Source organism: Hemiscyllium ocellatum, chromosome 15, assembly GCF_020745735.1.
Source record: "Hemiscyllium ocellatum isolate sHemOce1 chromosome 15, sHemOce1.pat.X.cur, whole genome shotgun sequence".
Taxonomy (NCBI): domain Eukaryota; kingdom Metazoa; phylum Chordata; class Chondrichthyes; order Orectolobiformes; family Hemiscylliidae; genus Hemiscyllium; species Hemiscyllium ocellatum.
The window spans coordinates 44,005,951-44,025,950 of NC_083415.1; the positions used below are offsets into that span (position 1 = coordinate 44,005,951).

A 20,000-nucleotide genomic window follows, 5' to 3' on the forward strand; every position below is an offset into this window, starting at 1 on the left:
CTGTGTTAAAGTGCACCTGCCCATCTGTATACCTTCTGTGCAAGAAAACAGAAGTTGTTCCTGACTTTGACAAATTAATCTGGCTGTGAGTTTGAATTTAACATTGAGAAAAACCCCAAAGGACTCTCAATGACTGACATTAGCTGCTGAACTAAAACTATAATACAATGCATGCTCACAGAGACTGTATTGAGCCCTCATTATGGTGTGCTGTCAGTGCATCTTATTGCATGGTTCCAGGTAAAAGACAAAAGTTAGTGGTATGTCATACTGCCCCTGAATTCATTGAGTTCTCTTATTGAATAATGTGGCATTCAGCACAATACATTTGAAAATTATAATTTTCGCATGGAACGCGCTAGCAATAGCTATATCTGAGATTGTTAGCTTTACATTTTGAGATACTGCATTTTCTAGTTTTGACTGGAAGAATGCATTCTCATGCTTACTAATTGCAAATTCACACTGATAGCAGACTGACAGATTCTATATCATGTTAGAGCAGAAGCTTGTTTTATCAGATTGTTGCCAGCTTTACTCACCTGTTGGCACAGATGGGTCTGTGGTTGGCTTTTCCCATGTGTTAATTTGCTCCCAGGTGAATCCATTGGTCCCAAGAGCCAGAATGTATCCACAGCTGCTGTAATACTCATCAAATGAGCAACTGCCTGCAGAAAAATGATTCAGAAAATAGCTTGAGTAAGAAATGCGTGCGTGATTGCTCACACATTCACATTGGTTGCTTTTGGACAAAAACAACTTCAAGTTCATTAGTCATAACGTGGACCTCAGGGCTTGGCAAAGTTGATTAGAAAGGTCTTTTACAGCATGTTTGGTTATGCTTTGCCTTTTAGTACACGATAATTGGTTTGATTCTGTAAAAACATATCAATCATGACATTTTCATGCTTTGCTAAAAAAACAAAATATTTAAATTCCAACGATAATGATAAATTTTAAAGCTCCTGGGCAAAGTGCAGGAAAAGAATGATTAGAGTAACAATTCAATGCATATTTCTATGGATGAACAATTATGCAGTACAATTAAAATGCAAATTATTTTACTATGATGGAGCTATTGAAAGTTTCACTGTCTGAATTATATATCTGAAAATTTACATGTCTGTCAAAAACCTGACTTCATGGGTCCCAAACCCATTCTGTTCAGAACTGGAACTGCCTCTCCAATGTTACCACAGGTAACCTGCTAATTGATCACCCTTGAGGCCCTCATTTTATTAAGGGCAATGGAAGAGCTCCTGATACTGTCAGCACAATCAGAAGGTTGGCAGCTTTGAAGACTCAGTTTTGCCACTGGGAGAAATATACAGAAGGGAGAATCCAGTGGGGGAATAGAGTTCATGAGAACTTGTTTTAAAAGGAAACGAAGGAAAACTGTTCATGGAGGTTTATTGGAGCTATAATTGCTTCCTTCCCTGCTTGAAGCCCATTTTTTTGTGTGCCATGGGCTCTAGCTGCAATGCCAGCCCTTCTTTTGGGTACAACAGGGAGGTTGTCACTATTAATCTGGCAGCCACCACACACAATGACTGGGATTTTAACTGGTTTTCTGTAAAACGTTAAATGCCCTGTGAAGGCTGTGTCTGCCAAAGGCTTCTCATTATGCATTATGCATTATGTATAACAACCTGCCAACAAAAACATGGTGGCAACAGATATCAACAACTGGGATAGAATGATGTTACTGCAGTACTAGCAGGAGTACTACGCATGTGCAATGTGAAGCTTTCAGCAATGTCAGCAGATACAAGCCTCTGGGAAAATGCCCTTAACTGGATCTTTAAATATGCTCATTGAATGGACATTTCTTCGGAGCTTGCATCCACTCTGCGTCTCATCCCATCTCTGGGAAATTGCTCCAGCAGCAGGATCGGGTTATGAAGCTGGCCCAACGTGACTGCTGATTATGTTACTGTAGCTTCTTATCTCCCACTGTCTCTGCACTGCCAACCTGCTCAGATTTCATGTAAAACATATACAAAACCTGAAAATTGCAAAAGACATAGCCCATACTGTGTAATGAGATTTTCTTTTCATAAAGAAAGCACTCAGCTTTAACATTATAGTTGGACGCGCATAGAATCTATCCACTGTTGAAATAATTAGCTAGTTGAATAGAGGGGCATGTTTGAGGGCTCAGAGGGACTAGACCTGTGCCTATGTTATCACGGAAAAAGTCAATGAGTTTACATCTTTCGCATATATCTCAGATTGGTTAGTACATAAAAGGTACCCAATCCGCCCATGATATCTCAACTAGTTCTCTGAATGAGCAAATAACATACTACCATTCCCATACCATCCATCTTCAAATCTCGATATTCTTCCTTTTCAGATAACAGCCCTTTTCCCTTTTAAATGGCTTGATTGAACCTGGTTCCAACACATGGTGGCTCAGTGATTAACACTGCTGCGTCACAGCGCCAAGGACCCAGGTTTGATTCCAACCTCAGGCAACTGCCTGCATTGTGTTTGCACATTCTCCCCATGTCTATTTGAGTTTCCACCCACAATCCAACGGTATGAAGGTTAGGTGAATTGGCCATGATAAATTGCCCATAGTGTTCAGGGTTGTGTAGGTTAGGTGCATTAGTCCGAGGTAAATGTAGGGTAGGGGATGGGTCTGGGTGGCCTAATCTATGGAGGGTTGGTGTGAACTTGTTAGGTGAAAGGGCCTGTTTCCACATTGTAGATTTTTTTTTAAAAATCATCTCTCAAGCAATATATTTGATGCATAACAAAGTTTCTTGTGTTGACATGATATTTTGCCTTATATCTATGCCTTCTTCTCTATCCTTCTACCAACAAGAACAATTTCTCCTTATCTACTCAATCCAGTTCCCTCATGATTTTGAATACCTCTTTTCAAAATCTCTTCTCAGTCTTCTCCGGGGAAAGCAGTCCAAACGTCTACAAACACTTTATGTAATTTAAACTCTTCATTCTTCTATCCCTTCCCATGAATCTTTTTTTCAATTCCCTCACTTTCCTTTGCATCCTTTCTGAACAGAAAACAATAATCAGTTGACGCTGGACCAGTGTTTTATGTAAATTTAATGTAGCCTCCTTGCTCTTGCATTCTAGGCAAGGGTTTATGCCTGAAACGTCAACTCTCCTGCTCTTCAGATGCTGCCTGACCTGCTGTGCTTTTCCAGCACCACACTTTTTGACTCTGACTCTCCAGCATCTGCAGTCCCCACTTTCCCCTAATTCTGAAGCCTGGGATATGAAATGCTTAATTCGACACTTTTGCAATCACCTTCAGTGACTTATACGTATATACACTTAGGTCTCTTTCGGCCCCTTCAGGATGGAAATGTTACTTTATATTGTTATTCTGTTTTTCTTCCAAAATTAATCATTTCACAGTTTTCAGCACTAAATTTCATTTGCTACTTGTTTGCCCTTTCCACAAACTTGTCTACCTCCTTTTGTTCCCCTGGGAGGGGAACAGCACTACAACAGACTGCTTCCCTAATCGCAATTTGTTTCATATTTATATGTCTTACAATCACATCTCTTACGCAGGCTCCTTGATCATCCTCAGGTTACACGATTTCCATGGTGATTACAGTGTTCCATTGTGCAAAGCCAGATGGGTCTCTGTTGAGGTCCTTTGTTCCATTTAATTGAATCTTGGACAGTGTACACTCCACAAAGGTGAAGTCTTTTGTATTTATAAAGCTATTCCCCAACCCATTTATCCATAGTGATCATTTCATCCCCAGGCTAATAATCCTTTTGGTTTTTCAATATCATTGGAGTGTCTCTTCCCTTTGGATCCGTTGTTTTCTTTTGAGCTGTCCATTGCTGTTAGCCCTTCATGAGATTATGATGGTACCAGTGGGCGACACGGTGGCACAGTGGTTAGCACTGCTGTCTCACAGCGCCTGAGGCCCGGTTCAATTCCCGACTCAGGCGACTGACTGTGTGGAGTTTGCACGTTCTCCCCGTGTCTGTGTGGGTTTCCTCCGGGTGCTCCGGTTTCCTCCCACAGTCCAAAGATGTGCAGGTCAGGTGAATTGGCCATGCTAAATTGCCCGTAGTGTTAGGTAAGGGGTAAATGTAGGGGTATGGGTGGGTTGCGCTTCGGCGGGTCAGTGTGGACTTGTTGGGCCGAAGGGCCTGTTTCCACACTGTAAGTAATCTAACATTACAGCCACAATGTTCCTTTTGTATGTTTGCGGTGATTACCTTTCCTGACAATCTGTTTAACACAGTCAGTCTGGTTCTAAAGTTAAATGATTTGATTGAAGATTTGATTGCTGTTATCTTCAGTTGTCTAACACACACACACATTTTTTCTGGTCATTAATAGAGTATAGAAAAAAATGGCTTAAGATTTCACAATAAAAAAGCAACGAGATGGACCAGTTTTTTTTTGTTTTCGTAATGTTGGTGAAGGAATATATGTTAGTGAGGACATTTGTGCAACAGGAGTTTCGCTGTCCAGTTGAGAGCACAGATGGGGCCTTGCTTTAATGCTTCAAAGAGAAAAGTGGAACATCTAACAATGCAGCACTCCCCGAACACTGCAATGAAATGTCATCCTCAGCCTCCAGAGTGGGATAAGTTCAGGAATTAATAATTAGCCCCCATGGCAGAAATATTGCTCAACCAGTAGCAGATTGCTGTATGGATTTAAACATGTAGCTGTGTTAAAATCCTTTTCTCAAAATTGAGTTGACAGTTCATTACCTGAATTGCTTGAAGCAGTGAGAACAATTCCAATGGCAACACAGATTCCCAGTATAAAATCTTAAATGTTCCCCAGTGCTATTTTTGGACAAATTTTAAGTCTCATTTTGAGATTAGATGATGAGCACTTATCACAGTCAGCATGCCTGCTGGCTGATAAATCATGTGCAATAAATCTAATATGATAATTTGAAGTAATACCTGTATCAGTGGATAACAACCATTGACAGTCAATTCAATTTTATTAAGGAATTTTCAAACGTTTCTTATGTGGGATAATTCATGAAAATCAAGATGCATGAGATACAGCCCAAAATATCCAATACTCTACAGTTCACTCAATCATGATGCATTGTAGACAAATTCCATCAGCACTCCTCAAACATGTAAGACTACAAGACATAGGAGTAATAGGAGCCCATTCAACCCATTATTCAATGAGATCATGACCTTATCTGAATTTTATTTGAAAACAAGCTGCTTATCAAAGTTCAATACTCAAGTTCAGCTCACAATTCCAAATGAGAGAAAGAAAAGTAATAATTGTGTCAACATAATCCTCAAATGTATTTTCTGCCTTTTTTCCCTAAGCCTTGAGTCCTTACTGATTAAAAATCTAGGAGAAAGTGAGGACTGCAGATGCTGAAGATCAGAGTCAAGAGTGTGGTGCTGGAAAAGCGCAGCTGGTAAGGCAACATCCGAGGAGCAGGATAATTGATTGTTTCGGGTGTAGGTCCTTCTTCAGGAATGAACCTTTGATTAAAAATCTGTCTATCTCAGCCTTGAATATAATTAATGAGCAAACCTGGGTGGCACGGTGGCACAGTGGTTAGCACTGCTGCCTCACAGTGTCAGAGACCCGGGTTCAATTCCCGCCTCAGGCGACTGACTGTGTGGAGTTTGCACATTCTCCCCGTGTCTGCGTGCATTTCCTCCAGGTGCTCCGGTTTCCTCCCACAGTCCAAAAATATGCAGGTTAGGTGAGTTGGCCGTGCTAAATTGTCCGTAGTGTTAGGTGAAGGGGTGAATGGGTCTGGGTGGGTTCAGCTTGTTGGGACTTGTTGGGCCGAAGGTCCTGTTTCCACAATGTAAATAATCTAATCTAAAGATCACCTCAAGATTCACTAACCTCAGAAAAATTTCCTCCTTATTTCTGTGTTGAACGTGTGACCCCTTATTCTGAGATTGTGCCCACAAGGGAAACAAGGTTTCTGAATGTACCCAGTCAAGAGCCTTAAGAATCTTGTCTATTTCAATAAGGTTGCTTCACATTCTTCTATATTCCAATGAGTATAGGCCCAGTCTACTCAACCTCTCTTCATAAGGCAGTCCCTCCATTCCTGAATCAGGTGATTGCCTCCATGCCAACACAGCTGCATTGAAAAGAGTTCATAAAGATACACAAAACTGAGTTCTAAAGGAAAAGTTAAGAGGAAATACTGTGGTACCTACACATATCTTCTAGAGAAAGAAAAACTCAGAAGATGCAAGATTTAAATCGTTACAATGTCTACATCAGCAAATGACTGAGTTGGCATATGAGCATGGATTCATGGAACCCGAGAAAGATTGATGAATAGCATTTTCTTTTTGTTCTGGGTCTACAGAAGAGACACTGGATAAAAGATTAATTCTGGGTGAACTGATTTTTACTTGAAGTTATCAATCAATGACTGTTGAGAAAGGGAATAAAGGGCAACTGAAATTACTAAATCTGTTTAACATACATGAGATTAGAAGGAGAAAGTGAGGACTGCAGATGCTGGAGATCAGAGTCTAGATTAGAGTGGCACTGGAAAAGTACAGCAGGTCAGGCAGCATCCAAGGAGCAGGAGAATCGACGTTTCGGGCATGAGCCCTTCTTCAGGAATGAGGTAAGTGTGCCAAGCAGGCTAAGAAAAAAGGTAGGGAGGAAGGACTTGGGGGAGTGGTGTTGGGAATGCGATAGGTGGAAGGAGGTTATGGTGAGGGTGATAGGCTGGAATGGGAATGGGGGTGGAGAGGTCAGGAAGAAGATTGCAGGTTAGGAAGGTGGTGCTGAGTTCGAGGGTTGGGACTGAGACAAGGTGGGGAGAGGGGAAATGAGGAAATTGGAGAAATCTGAGTTCATCCCTTGTGGTTGGAGGGTTTCTAGGCAGAAGATGAGGCGCTCTTCCTCCAGCCATCGTGTTGCTATGGTCTGGCGATGGAGGAGTCCAAGAACCTGTATGTCCTTGGTGGAGTGGGAGGGAGAGTTGAAGTGTTGAGCCACGGGGTGGTTGGGTTGGTTGGTCTAGGTGTCCCAGAGGTATTCTCTGAAACGTTCAGACAATATTTAGAAATTCTGGTCCCCTGAAAAACTACTATGACTCTACCCCATTTCTGGCATTTGAGATACGTTAACATTAACAGTGGGTGCTCATGGCACTACTAACACTTGCTGGGGCTACCATTCTGTTAGTCTCTCTGGATTTTAGTGTGGTGTACTGTCCCTTCAGGAAAGGTGCAGTCTGATGAGACACAAAGTTTGAGTAGATGAGCCCATCTCCACTTTATTGTAGGTTATTGGTGTAGTCAGCCTGAGGGCAAATTGTAGTGAGATTGGGTTTCAGCCTATCTTGCCCTTCATTCCACTTTGCCGGATTTCCATCTTTTCAGAGATTGGATTCTCCAGTTAGACTTGCATTCTGAAATTCCTAAAACTAGGGCAATGGCAGTGGAAGAAACTAGAGGGCTGTACTTTGTAAACAATAAGATTCCACTCCTCGTCAGCTCCAGTAGACTCATGAGGGTGACATAATAAGAAGATTCTATCTAATAAATAGGCAGGCGAGTTGCAATACTACTTAAATTACAGAAGGAGGAGGAGGAGGAATGACACTAGATAAAATGTTCATTGTGAGAGCAATTGCAGATAAAATATATAGAATAGCCTGCTTTATGCTGTAGCAATTCTGAGATTCTGTGAAATGACAGGACACAGAAGACGGCATATTTCCTTCAGTTCTGTTCTTAGCTACCAACTTCATGCCCCACCCAGCACACCTGAGACACTGGTCACAAACTCAATGTCATATGTAATGCTGAGTTGAGCATCTGGCCATTTCTCTGTATCATCATTACGATGGTCAATTCCCACTTCCATATTGCCCCAGTCTCCCCTTACATTGGCTGGGCTCTGACCGAAAATCTCAGTTATGCTTGTGTTATATCCAGACTTGACAATTCCAAAACATCTCTGACCAGCCTCTCAAATTATTCTCTCCATAAACTACACAGTTATCAAAAATTCTGTTGCCCATTTCCTTGCTCACAAGAGTCCCATTTTTCAAATATCTATGTGCTTGCTGATCTACACCGAGCTCCTTGATTTCAAGGTGCTTGCCCTTGTTTTCAAATCCTCCATGACCTCATCCCCACCCTACTTCTGCAATTTGGTTTAGCCTCAACCTCTGTGATATAGCGATTGTCCCAACTCTAACTGATCAAGATTTGGAGATGCTGGTGTTGGACTGGGGTATACAAAGTTAAAAATCACACAACACCAGGTTTTAGTCCAACAGGTTTAATTGGAAGCACTAGCTTTCGCAGCGCAGCTCTTTCCATCAGGTGGTTGTGGAGGACACGATTGTAAGACACAGAATTTATAGCAAAAGTTTACAGTGTGATGTAACTGAAATCATACATTGAAAAATACCCTGATTGTTTGTTGAGTCTCTCATCTGTAAGAATGACCACAATAGTTTCACTTCTTTCATATGTAAATCACAAAACTTTTTTAAAAAATTACACTCTCAGGTTAACTCTAACAATTGGTGTCAGCCCAGATAAGATGTTAAGATGTTGAAGGTGTTAGCCCCCTGTGTTCTGTGTCTGTGCCATTATGGAACATTATAGAACACAATTCAAATAATTCAAAGGTACAAAATATCACCTTTCTCGACTTCCATCAGCAATGGCTCAGATCTTTGCTCTAAGCTTTTGCTCAAGATCTCTCCAGCATTTGCTGGGCACTGGGAGTTATGGGATGAGTGAGGGATGGAAATGTCAAATGTGTATAATGGAAGTAGTTGGGTCCATAGATAAGCATTAACCACAAAATACTTTCTATTAATGCAGTTAGAAGTAATTCTCATAATACATTTGGATGAATCATTTACAATACAAATCTTATCAAATATCTGATCATTGATTTTCATTCTGCTGTTATAATTATAAAGCTGTAATTTCTCCCTCCAGGATAGATAAAGGCATTTTTCTATGATATGATTATAACCTCATCTTCCTCTAATCTGTTAATTGCCTTACTGTTTTCATGTTACTATAGATACTGATCTGTTTTCCTTGTTACATATTTGTACTATGCTTGAATCATGCAATTTGTTATCTTGTCAAAGAGGAATCATTAAATCCTATGAGTGGTATTTCATATATTAGTGAGGAACAAAGCAGTATAAATGTGTACAGAATTGACTCATTACATTACATAATTAATTCAAGCAAGCATAGGGCTTTTAATTTCAGAGCACATGAACAGTTTAGATACTTCACAAATGTATCATAGAAATAATATGAAGTTGGATCTTTTGTCTTCAAATGTTTCTTTACATGTAATGGCAATACCAATCTCCAGAGTGACATAATGTTTACAATTTTGCTGAAATCTTTTGTAAAATACCTGGTGCAACTCAACCACTGTAATGCTAAACATGTAAAGTGGTTCAAATTTTCTCCTTACAAAAATAAATAAAGACCTTTGGCAAACTTTATTCAACAGAATTACCACAGTTTGATGAATTGATTGAATTTGAAGGGTGACTGGTGAAAAGTCAGTGGACCATCTGTTCTACTTTTCCAATGAGAACAATGGGAGAACTCAACCATTTAGGGCTAGGGCCCAATTTAAATTACAGTGCAAATTGTAGGCTTCAAACTAGTGCTCTGCTGCAGTTCACCCACTGTGAAAGGCAACTGGCCAAATTCAATGCTGTGTTAGCCAGAAGACTGTCGATGGGCAGGGGCAAGAGCTGACCCCAGAGAAAGTGGAGTAGGGCTGTAGCAATTTTGTTGCACCATTTGCTCTGCTAGCTCCACTCCAAGTATCTCCATCAACACATCTTGAGTAGACCTTTAAGTAGAATTGGATTGGTTGCTTAATGCCTGATAAGTGCACATTCAGCACAGTTATACTAGAAAATATTTCAAAGAAACATCCTTAAAATTATAGATGGGTTCCTATAAACAATTAGAACATAGAACATAGAAGGATACAGCGCAGTACAGGCCCTTCGGCCCTCGATGTTGCGCCGACCGAATCCTACCTAACCTATACTAGCCCAATAACTTCCAAATGCCTATCCAATGCCCGCTTAAATGACCATAAAGAAGGAGAGTTCACCACTGATACGGGCAGGGCATTCCATGAACTCACAACCCGCTGTGTGAAGAATCTACCCCTAACCTCTGTCCTATACCTACCACCCCTTAATTTAAAGCTATGTCCCCTAGTAACACCTGACTCCATTAGCGGTAAAAGGTTCTTAGTATCTACCCTATCTAAACCCCTAATCATCTTATACACTTCTATCAGATCTCCCCTAAACCTTCTCTTCTCCAATGAGAACAGCCCCAAGTGCCTCAGCCTTTCCTCATAAGATTTTCCTACCATTCCAGGCAACATCCTGGTAAACCTCCTCTGCACTCGTTCTAAAGCTTCCACATCCTTCCTATAGTATGGCGACCAAAACTGCACACAATACTCCAGATGAGGCCGCACCAGAGTCTTATACAACTGCAACATGACCTCAGGACTCCGGAACTCAATTCCTCTGCCAATAAAGCCCAGTACACCATATGCCTTCCTCACAGCACTATTTACCTGGGTGGCAACTTTCAGAGATCTGTGTACATGGACACCAAGATCCCTCTGCTCATCCACACTACCAAGTAGCCTACCATTAGCCCAGTAATCCATCATCTTGTTATTCCTACCAAAGTGAACAACTTCGCACTTAGCTACATTGATGATGCTTTGATTCATAATTGAACAGGCTTATGCCCAAAGCATGGTATTAGACTGTTTACCCATTTACAGGCCCATCAGTGACTTGGAATAAGGTAGACTTTGATGTTAGTGAGGTAGTTCCAACCTTGCCTTGATTGTTCAATGTAGAAGAAATAAGTAGCTGATAATTGAAAATCACCCCTAAAGACGCTTGCCTGAAAATTATGCCCCACTATGAAATATGTAATCTGACTCATCATAGTGATAAAGAATTTTAAATAAAGCTGATTACTTTTACTTAATATGAATTTCAAATTCTCATCCTACGGGAACACATTCAAAGAACATTGGCACAGGTAGCAAAGAAGCTTACAAACACTCAAGTGGAAAAAAAAATCCAATGAAACTCAATGCAAGCTGGAGTTACAACATCTCATTTCCCACTGGCACATTTTATAACCTGTAAGACTCAATACTGGGTTCCACAGTTAGAGGATAATTGCTGCATCCTCCTCTAGCCATGATTTTTAGGTACTGTTGGTTTTGCTCTTAGCAGAACTGACCTATTTTGCATATTTCTCACTCCTTTCCCACCATTATCACTGTACTATTATTTTGTTCTGGGCACCTTTACAATCTTTTCCATTTGCTCCTCCTCCCCTTCTGTCTCCAGCATAAAAAATGACTCACCATTTTCCTGTTCCTCTCATTTCCAAAGAACAGTTATATGGGATTCTGAAAAGATTATTTTGATTCTCTCTCCAGAGATCCTGCCACTCATGCTGGGTTTCTATAGCACTTCCTGTTTTTATTTCATTTCTGCAGCATCTGCAGTATTTTATTTTCATTTTTTTAAAACGTTCAAGGTGTCAAAATGTTGGATCATAGCCCTGAATTATTTAAGGATATAATGCACTTTTAATTACAATATGTGTTTTCAATAGAGGGCATACAGCCACATGATGACTAGTGCTTGTCTGAGGAAGCCCTATGTGAATCCACTGAACATAGAATGTCAGTGAAATCCTTAAACAAAGAGACTGAAAAGGAAGAGGTAATGATGGATAGACTACTCCTCTCAGCAGGAAGCATCTCCTGCAGATGTGCTTTAATGTTGCAGAAACTAACTGCAGCCCCTGGACTGTACATTTTGGTAGGCTGATATCCTAGTGTGGACGAGTGTATTATGAAAGTCACAGCTTGAGACAACCATTAGACATAGTGGAGCTGCGAATAAAATAATGTCTCTCCCATGCATTCAGTGCTGGAGGCCAAGCAAACCAGTGAAATCATCATTAAGTCAGAAACGACTGAGGTCTGTAAGCTAACTGTCGAGCCGAGAGACTCGAAGTCAATTGCTTCGCTCCCAATATCAGTGTTGCTGGTCCCACTGACCTTCACAGCTGCAGGTTGCATGGTCCATTCTTCTTGGAACCCACAGAATACTTTGTATTTCTTTCTTACTGTTACTTTTTTACTCAATTCACACTTCTAAGATGTGCATGTGCAGGTGCATGTTTTAACATTTTGTGTTTAATAAATAAATAAATAAATTCTTGGTAGTGTGGATGTGCAGAGGGATCTTAGAGTCCATGTACATAGATCCTTGAAAGTTGCCACTCAGGTGGATAGTGCTGTTAAGAAGGCATACATGTGTTAGGTTTCATCCGTAAAGGGATTGAGTTCCAGAGTTGCATGCTGCAACGAGATGAAACGCTGGTGCGGCCACACTTGGAATATTGTGTACAGTTTTGGTCCCCATATTTTGGGAAGGATGCGGAAGCATTGGAAAAAATGCAGAGGAGATTTACCAGGTTGTTGCCTGGTCTGGAGGGAAGGTCTTATGAGGAAAGGCTGAGAGACTTGAACCTGTTCACATTGACAAGAAGGCTTAGAGGGCATTCAATAGAGATGTACAAGATGATCAGAGGATTAGATAAGGTAAACAGTGAAAGTCTTTTTCCTAGGATGGTGACATCAGCGTGTACGAGAGGGCATAACTACAAATTGAGGGGTGAGAGATTTAAGACAGATGTTAGAGACAGATCCCTTACGTAGAGAGTAGTAAGGGCATGGAATGCACTACCTGCTAATGTAGTCAACTCAGCCACATTAGGGAGATTTAAACATTCCTTAGGTAAGCACATGGATGATTTTGCAATAGTGTAGGGGATGAGCTGAGAATAGTTGACAGGTCAGCGCAACATCGAAGGCCGAAGGGCCTATTCTGCACTGTGCTGTTCTATGTTCTAAGATACAGTCTTCGTTTAACTCAAGGCAGCTCGGTTAATTAGGCTTTTCTTTAAAACATAAGTATATGTGAATCGGGAATAAGAGTAGGATCCTGTCAAAATGAATCTTGTTGTGACCAACAAAACGAGCGATTGATTTAAGAAGGATAACCAGTTGACTTTTCCTCACCAAAGAACACAACTATTTGGGAACAAGGCATCTGAAGAGTTTACTTCAAGCCTTCAGCACTCTGTACAAAAAATTAAATAAAATTAAAAGCTATTTCTCTAGTCTTCACTACTCCTCCATGTGCTCCCACCCCAACACATCTCCCCCACCCCTTACCCCATACACAGCAACCCACGCTACCTAAAACACTCCACACATCCCCATTGCCTCTCGTATCCCAATACTCCTTTACTCATTCTCCAAAACTCATCATCCACTGTATATCATGCCAACCCACTTAGTAGCTATAAATTTCTATGCACACTGGAGAAAATGCAAAATGTCATGACTTGAAATTCTATTTTATAAATTCCACTCTTATTGTTAAAAAAAACAGATTCATACAAACACTTAAACATGGCTTCATACTTCTTGGCACTTGAAGACAAGTCTTGACAGACCATGAGACATCTGGACAGTTACTGACACTTTTTGACAATAACAGGTTGAAACTCCTTGACAGGCTGATAGTCCATAATGTGGAGGGGCCAGTGTATGACTGAGGTGGTCAAAATCAGAAGTCACACTTCACCAGATTCTAGTCCAACAGGTTTATTTGAAATCACAAGCTTTCGGAGCACTGTTCCTTCATCTGGTGAGGTTGAAAGAAGCATACAGGTACAGAATACTTCTTGACACACCTTTGATACACTTGAAAGCTGCGTCACAGGTAGACAGGGTCATGAAAAAGTTATTTGGCATGCTTCCCTCCATCAGTGACAGCATCAAATACAGGAGTTGGGACATAATGTTACGCTGTACAAGACACTGATCAGGCCACATTTGAAGTACTGCATACAAATCTGGTTGGCCTGCTATAAGAAGGATGTCATTAAACTAGAGGGATTCCAGAAAGATTTACAAGGGTACTACCAAGATTGGATGGTTGGAGTTATAAGGAGAGGCTGGATAGGCTGGGACTTTTTTTCCATCGAGCACAGAAGACCTGAGGGGTGACCTTATACATGTTTATAAAATCACAAGTGACATAGATAAGATGAGCAGCCATGGTCGTTTCCCTAGGTTAAGGGAGTCCAAAACTAGAAGGTATAGGTTGAAGGTGAGAAGGGAAAAGATTTAAAAGGAACCTAAGGGACAAAGTTTTCACACAGTGGGTGGTGCATACATGGAACAAGCTGCCAGAGGAAGCGGTGGAGGCTGGTACAATTGGGATACTTAAAAGATATTTGGACAGGAACATGGATAGAAAAGATTCAGAGGGATATGGTTCAACCGCAGACATCTGGGTTCAATTTGGGAAATTTGGTCGACATGGACAAGTTGGGCTGAAGGGTTTGTTTCCGTGCTGTATGATCCTTCAACTCTATGTTTTGACAGGTTGGCATATTGGAGTTCACAGTTTTTAATGCACCTTTTATACATAATTAGCTCCATAGTGAAAGATCCCAAATGGCACATGATCACCACTTTCCCCTCCCCCCTCGCAACCTGTGAAATTTCAATGATTTCCAGCCTTCAATGCATCCTGGGTCCATATCCACAGCAATACATCAGTTCTGCAAAGGAGAGCCATAGATATTCAAAAGAATTGCCTGGAGGACATGCTTGAACTTTCCTTGTCTAATTTTCACATTCTGGATTCTAGAAACCAGGAACTACAGATCAGATTTGAATGGAGGCAGCTCGTCATTTAAATGGACACCTATCTCCACCAACTATGCATCTGTAAGCCAGGATCTGCCACCAATCCTATCCCTGCAAAAATCTGAAATTTCAAGTTTGAGGTTGGACTTATGATTCCTGATATCTTTCACCATGGTGGAGAAGTACTCCAATGCAATGCAAATCTGGGCCTCAGAACACTTTTCATAACCATCAAATCACTCAAAGTACTTGATAACCATTGAAATACTTTCTGATGTGCAGTCCCTGGATAGCACAAAACATTACAAACTGCCACAACCAGGAAAATGGTGATGACCAGGTAAAATTCATCAAGATAACATTCTTTGCTTTGCTTTGAAGTCGTGTTGTGACATCACCTACACCCATATAAAGGGGTAGATGAGGTTTAATGTTCATTCAAAATATAGCATGTCCCACTGTTTTCATGTTTTGCCTCCAGAAGGATAATTTACTTGAGGCAGAAATGTTTACATCATCCCTTATAATGTAAGGGAGATGGCATGGATAAAGTGATATGGAAGATTCAACTGACATTTAGTACAGCTGGATATTATATACAGTTATTTACATGCACAAACACACCAGTACAAGCATAACATCAGACAATTTTGATTTTCTTTTATTCATTTGCAGATGAGGGCATCACTGACGAGGCCAGACTTTATTGCACATCTCTGATTATCCAGAAAGCAGTTTAAGAGTCAACCACATAACTGAGAGTCTGGACTCACAAGTCAGCCAGGGAAGGATGGCAGTTTTCTTCTCTAAAAAACATTAGTAAACCAGATGGATACTTCCAACAATTGACAATTTTGATCATTCTTAGACTCTTTAAATCCAATTTTTACTGAAGCCAAATTCCACAATCTGCCATTGCAAGATTCAAACCCAGGTCCCCAGAGCATTACCTGGGTCTCTGGATTAGTAGTCTAGCAATAATGCTGTTAGGTCATTGGCTCCCTAACAAAGGGAAGTTTGTTACAGAAGAGCATGTTTCTGTAAGTGTGTCATGCATTAAGTGATCAGAGTTAGTAAATACTGAAGCAAAGTAATGATTCAACATGTCTGCCATATCCTGATGTTTCAGTCTTTATTGGGCCAACATTGTTCCAGACTAGAAAACAAAAAATGCCAATATCTCAGTGGGTCAGGCAACATCCATGGAGAGAAAGCAAGCTAACACTTTGAGTTAGATTCCAGCATCTGCAGTAATTTGCTGCTACATTGCTCCTGACCATCCATTTTCCCTTTATGTAGCTACAAAAGCTCGACTTATTGATTTTGATGTCCCTGGCAGGTTTTCTTTCAAAATCCTTTTCAGTAGCTCTTATAAGCTGCTTTTGGCCCTTTGCTGGTCTTTGTACATTTCCAATTCTACAAGATCTCTGCTGTTCTTTGCAGTTTTCTAAGCCCTAATATCCTCAGTTGTCCATAGCTGTTTGTTTTCGTGTGAAGTCGTGCTTTTCCCTGTCAGAGATATAAGCTGTTTTTATTTTGTGTTTAGTGTTTCTTCAAACATCCTCCACCGCTGTGTAATTGTTTTATCTATTTGCAGATTTTCCCAGTTTACTGTGGACAGCCTCTGTCTCATCTTGTTAAAATTGGCCTTACCTAAAATCTACTACTCTAGGAGTTGATTCCTGCTTTTCACTTTCAAATACTGCATTGAACTCGATCATATTATGATCACTATTTAATAAATGTTCACGCACAATTAGGAAACTAATTAAATCTGGCTCATTACACATTACTAACTACGATATTTTTTGGCCCCCTGTTGCATCCAGGACATATTGCTGTAACAATCTTTCCTGGACACTATCCAGAAATACACTACCTTTGTCTCAGGTGCTTGTGTGTTTCTCCTAAATAATGTTAAAGTTAAAATCTCTCCTTTAATACTATTCTGGCTTTATTTAACTGCAGAAATTAGGCAAATGTGTCATAATCTGGTACTTCACAACGCCTGTACAATACCTATTACAGTTTTAAATCATTTACCTCAGTTCCACCAATACTGTCTTCACTGTATGCTTCCCCCTCCTTGTTACCACCATAATATCATACAATCCCTACTGTGTGGAAGCAGGACTTTTGGCCCATCAAGTTCACATTAAACCTCCAAAGGGCATCACATCTAGTCCCATTTCTCTACCCTATAGCCATAATTTTGTAATTCCCATAGCTAATCCACCCAGACTATAGGGCAATTTAGTAAGGCCAATCCACCTAACCTGCACATCTCTGGACTGTGGTAGAGAATCCACACAGACACAGAGAACATGTGCAAACTCCTCACAGTTGTCCAAGGATGGTATTGAACCTAGGTCCCTGATGCCGTGAGACAGCAGTGCTAATCACTGAGCCACCTTGCCACCATATGATTGCGTTAAATGTAGCATTTGAAAAGATGAAAAGTATTGAAATAATTTTGTTTCTAACTAGTAAGACTACTCCAGCTCCTCTCGCATTTTCCATATCTGCTCTGTAAACCTTAAAACCTGGTATGCTATATCATAATCCTATCTTGCAGCCACATCTCAGTAATGGCTCTTTTATCCTAATCTCTAATTTGAATTTATGTCTGCAGCTCATTTAATTTTTTTCCTTTACTCTGAATATTTGCAGATAGAACTCTTATTTGGGTGATGAGTGTAGCCTTTTCCTCAGCACATATGCTTTATTCTTATTCTTATTTTGAATAACTTCTCCTTTAAGACATCTCACTTTCTCCAAGTCAATAATATGGTAATGGTATCCACATGAGTCCCACTAATGCCAATCTCTTTGTGGGGAATATGACCATTACTTGCTCCAGTCCCACTTGGACCTCCTCCCACAATTCTTTCTCCAGCACGTTGATGGTGTCGTCACTGCTGCTTCCTGCTCTTGACTAGAATTGGAAAACCTCATCAGTTTTGCTTCCCACTTTGATTTTTCTCTCCCCTTCACCTGGTCCACCACTGATTCTTCCCTCCCATTTTTGATTTTACACTTCCTAATTCTGAGGTCCGTCTGTCCAGCAATCTCAAGTACAAGTCCACCAACACCCAAAGTTACCTCAATTACACTTCCGCACATGTTACTGCCTGCAAGGACACCATTCCTTCCTCCCAGTTTCTCTGTCTCCTTCATAAATGTTCCAGTGATGTCATCTTCGATATTGATGTCTTCAGCATGTCCTCAATTTTACTTTAAACTTAGATTCCACTCCTACCATGGTTGACAGGGCCATATCTACCCCACTTCCTACATTTCTACTCCCATCCCTTATCTTCTCTCCCAGAACAACATCAGAGTTCCCCTTATCCTCCAGATTCACCCCACTATTTTCCACCCAGTATTCAAAGGATCATCCTCTGCCATTTCTGCTACCACCAAGCACATCTTCCCCTCCCTTGTCAGCATTTAACAAGGACCACTCCCTCCAGAACACCGTGGTCCATTCTTCTACACTTCTGAGCACTTCCTCACTTACCCATGCAATCCCAGAGGTGAAACACATACCCTTGCATCAACTTTCTGACAAAAAAAAATACATCTTTCAGGTGAAGGAGCATTTTACTTGTATTTCTCTCTCCAAAGATGCTGCCAGACCTGTTGAGTTTCACCATTTTCCGTCTCTTTTTTCTGTTTTTATATTTTAAAGGTTTGCTGACACAGAATGTTGCTTTAAAGGTGTGCAGATTTACTGACCATGATACATGATACAAAAATAACACTGCAGCACTCCCTCTGCATTGTACTCGACTGTCAGCCTGCATTTCTTTGCCCAACTTCTGTATTGAGACTTACACTCACAACTTCGTGACCCAGAGGCAAGCATGCAACCACTCAGACATGGCTGTCACACAAACACTTAAAACTAAATTGATTCTCAAGAGGTTCCCCTCTATACTACCTTTCCTTAGAAAATGGAGTGAGTATTACTCAATCTATGAGAAAGCCTGATACTCAAATTATTGAAGGAATTAATGAAGTTAATTAATGCTTTAAGGATTATTCGCTGAAAATCATGTAATGTAACATTGGTGAAGAAAAGCAAATTGGATTGTTGTACAAAATCGCAAATTATGAAAGCATTGATGACTTTAAAATAAACCCATCAATTTATTTTGATAATGAGAGGAGTACACCACAAATATCTGAACAGATTTGTTGCTAATGTCATGCAGCACAATTGAATGCACTTTATACTTTCTGAACATTAATTATACATCCTTCCAGGCATCATTAGCAAAGCATAGCTTTTGAAAAGAAAGTATAACTTTTGCAGCAAATTAAATAGAATGGGGTTGCTCTTGCAGCCTTACTGCAGAGCAGTTGGACCATTGATCGTCAGGTGCTGCAAATGTCTCTTTGCTGCACAGAAGTATTTGTGGTAAAATACAGGATTATCTGTTTCATCTCCATGCGTGATACTAGATAAAAAATGATGTGTTATGTACACAGCAGGGTGAAGGGGGTAGAATATCCCACACAACAGCTGTTGAAGAGACAGCAGCTTCCTCTTAAAGCTCACTAAAAAATCACAAGGCAAAGAAGCTACAAGATAAGCAGACCAAACAAGACAGCTTTGGAGCTGCAGCTGAGACTCTACAATAAAGGCTGGTCATGTTTCTCGAAGACTATCACCCTCCAGTGAATCTCTGTGTCAAAGCCGGGGAATCAAAATGGCACCGAGAATGATCGGAGCAGCAGCTGTCCACAGAACCTGACAGCAGATTAGGGAGTGATTTTCTGGTTCACAAATCACCTATTCTGTCATGTTTCTGAGAGATAAAAGTGTTTTCAACCATGTTGTGTAATACTGCAATTTATAAAATTTAATCAAAGTTTACTCTGAAGGTTTCTCCCCATCAAAAAAACTTGCTTGCCAGAAGTGGAGGTTAGAATGTAACAAAGGCTGCTGTGTCCAACTCTGATGTAGCCAATTACCTGGCAATTAGAGTTAGTGGCTGTCAGATCAGGATTCCAAAAATCTGGTATTTTAACTTTCATACCCCATGCTCTGATCAGTGCAATTGCATTTGTGGTGAAGTTTCGGATTTTTAGAACTATAATGCAATCAGAAATCCTTGGTTGAATTTCAGGCATAAGTATCCATTAGTCTTTTTGTAACTTACAATGGGTATCTAATGGCTCTTTGATGAACTGGAGATTTCTACAACAGTGATACCACAATCAATAA

The 20,000-nt window shown here is 40.5% G+C and overlaps 1 protein-coding gene across 1 annotated transcript in view; it reads right to left on the minus strand.

Moving 5' to 3' along the window:
- Positions 1 to 20,000, minus strand: part of ptprt (protein tyrosine phosphatase receptor type T) — a 1,408,195-nt gene that overhangs the window by 1,057,103 nt on the left and 331,092 nt on the right. The window contains exon 2 of the mRNA XM_060836083.1: positions 543 to 668. Coding sequence (XP_060692066.1) covers positions 543 to 668 — 126 coding nt within the window. The remainder of the gene's footprint in view (positions 1 to 542; positions 669 to 20,000) is intronic.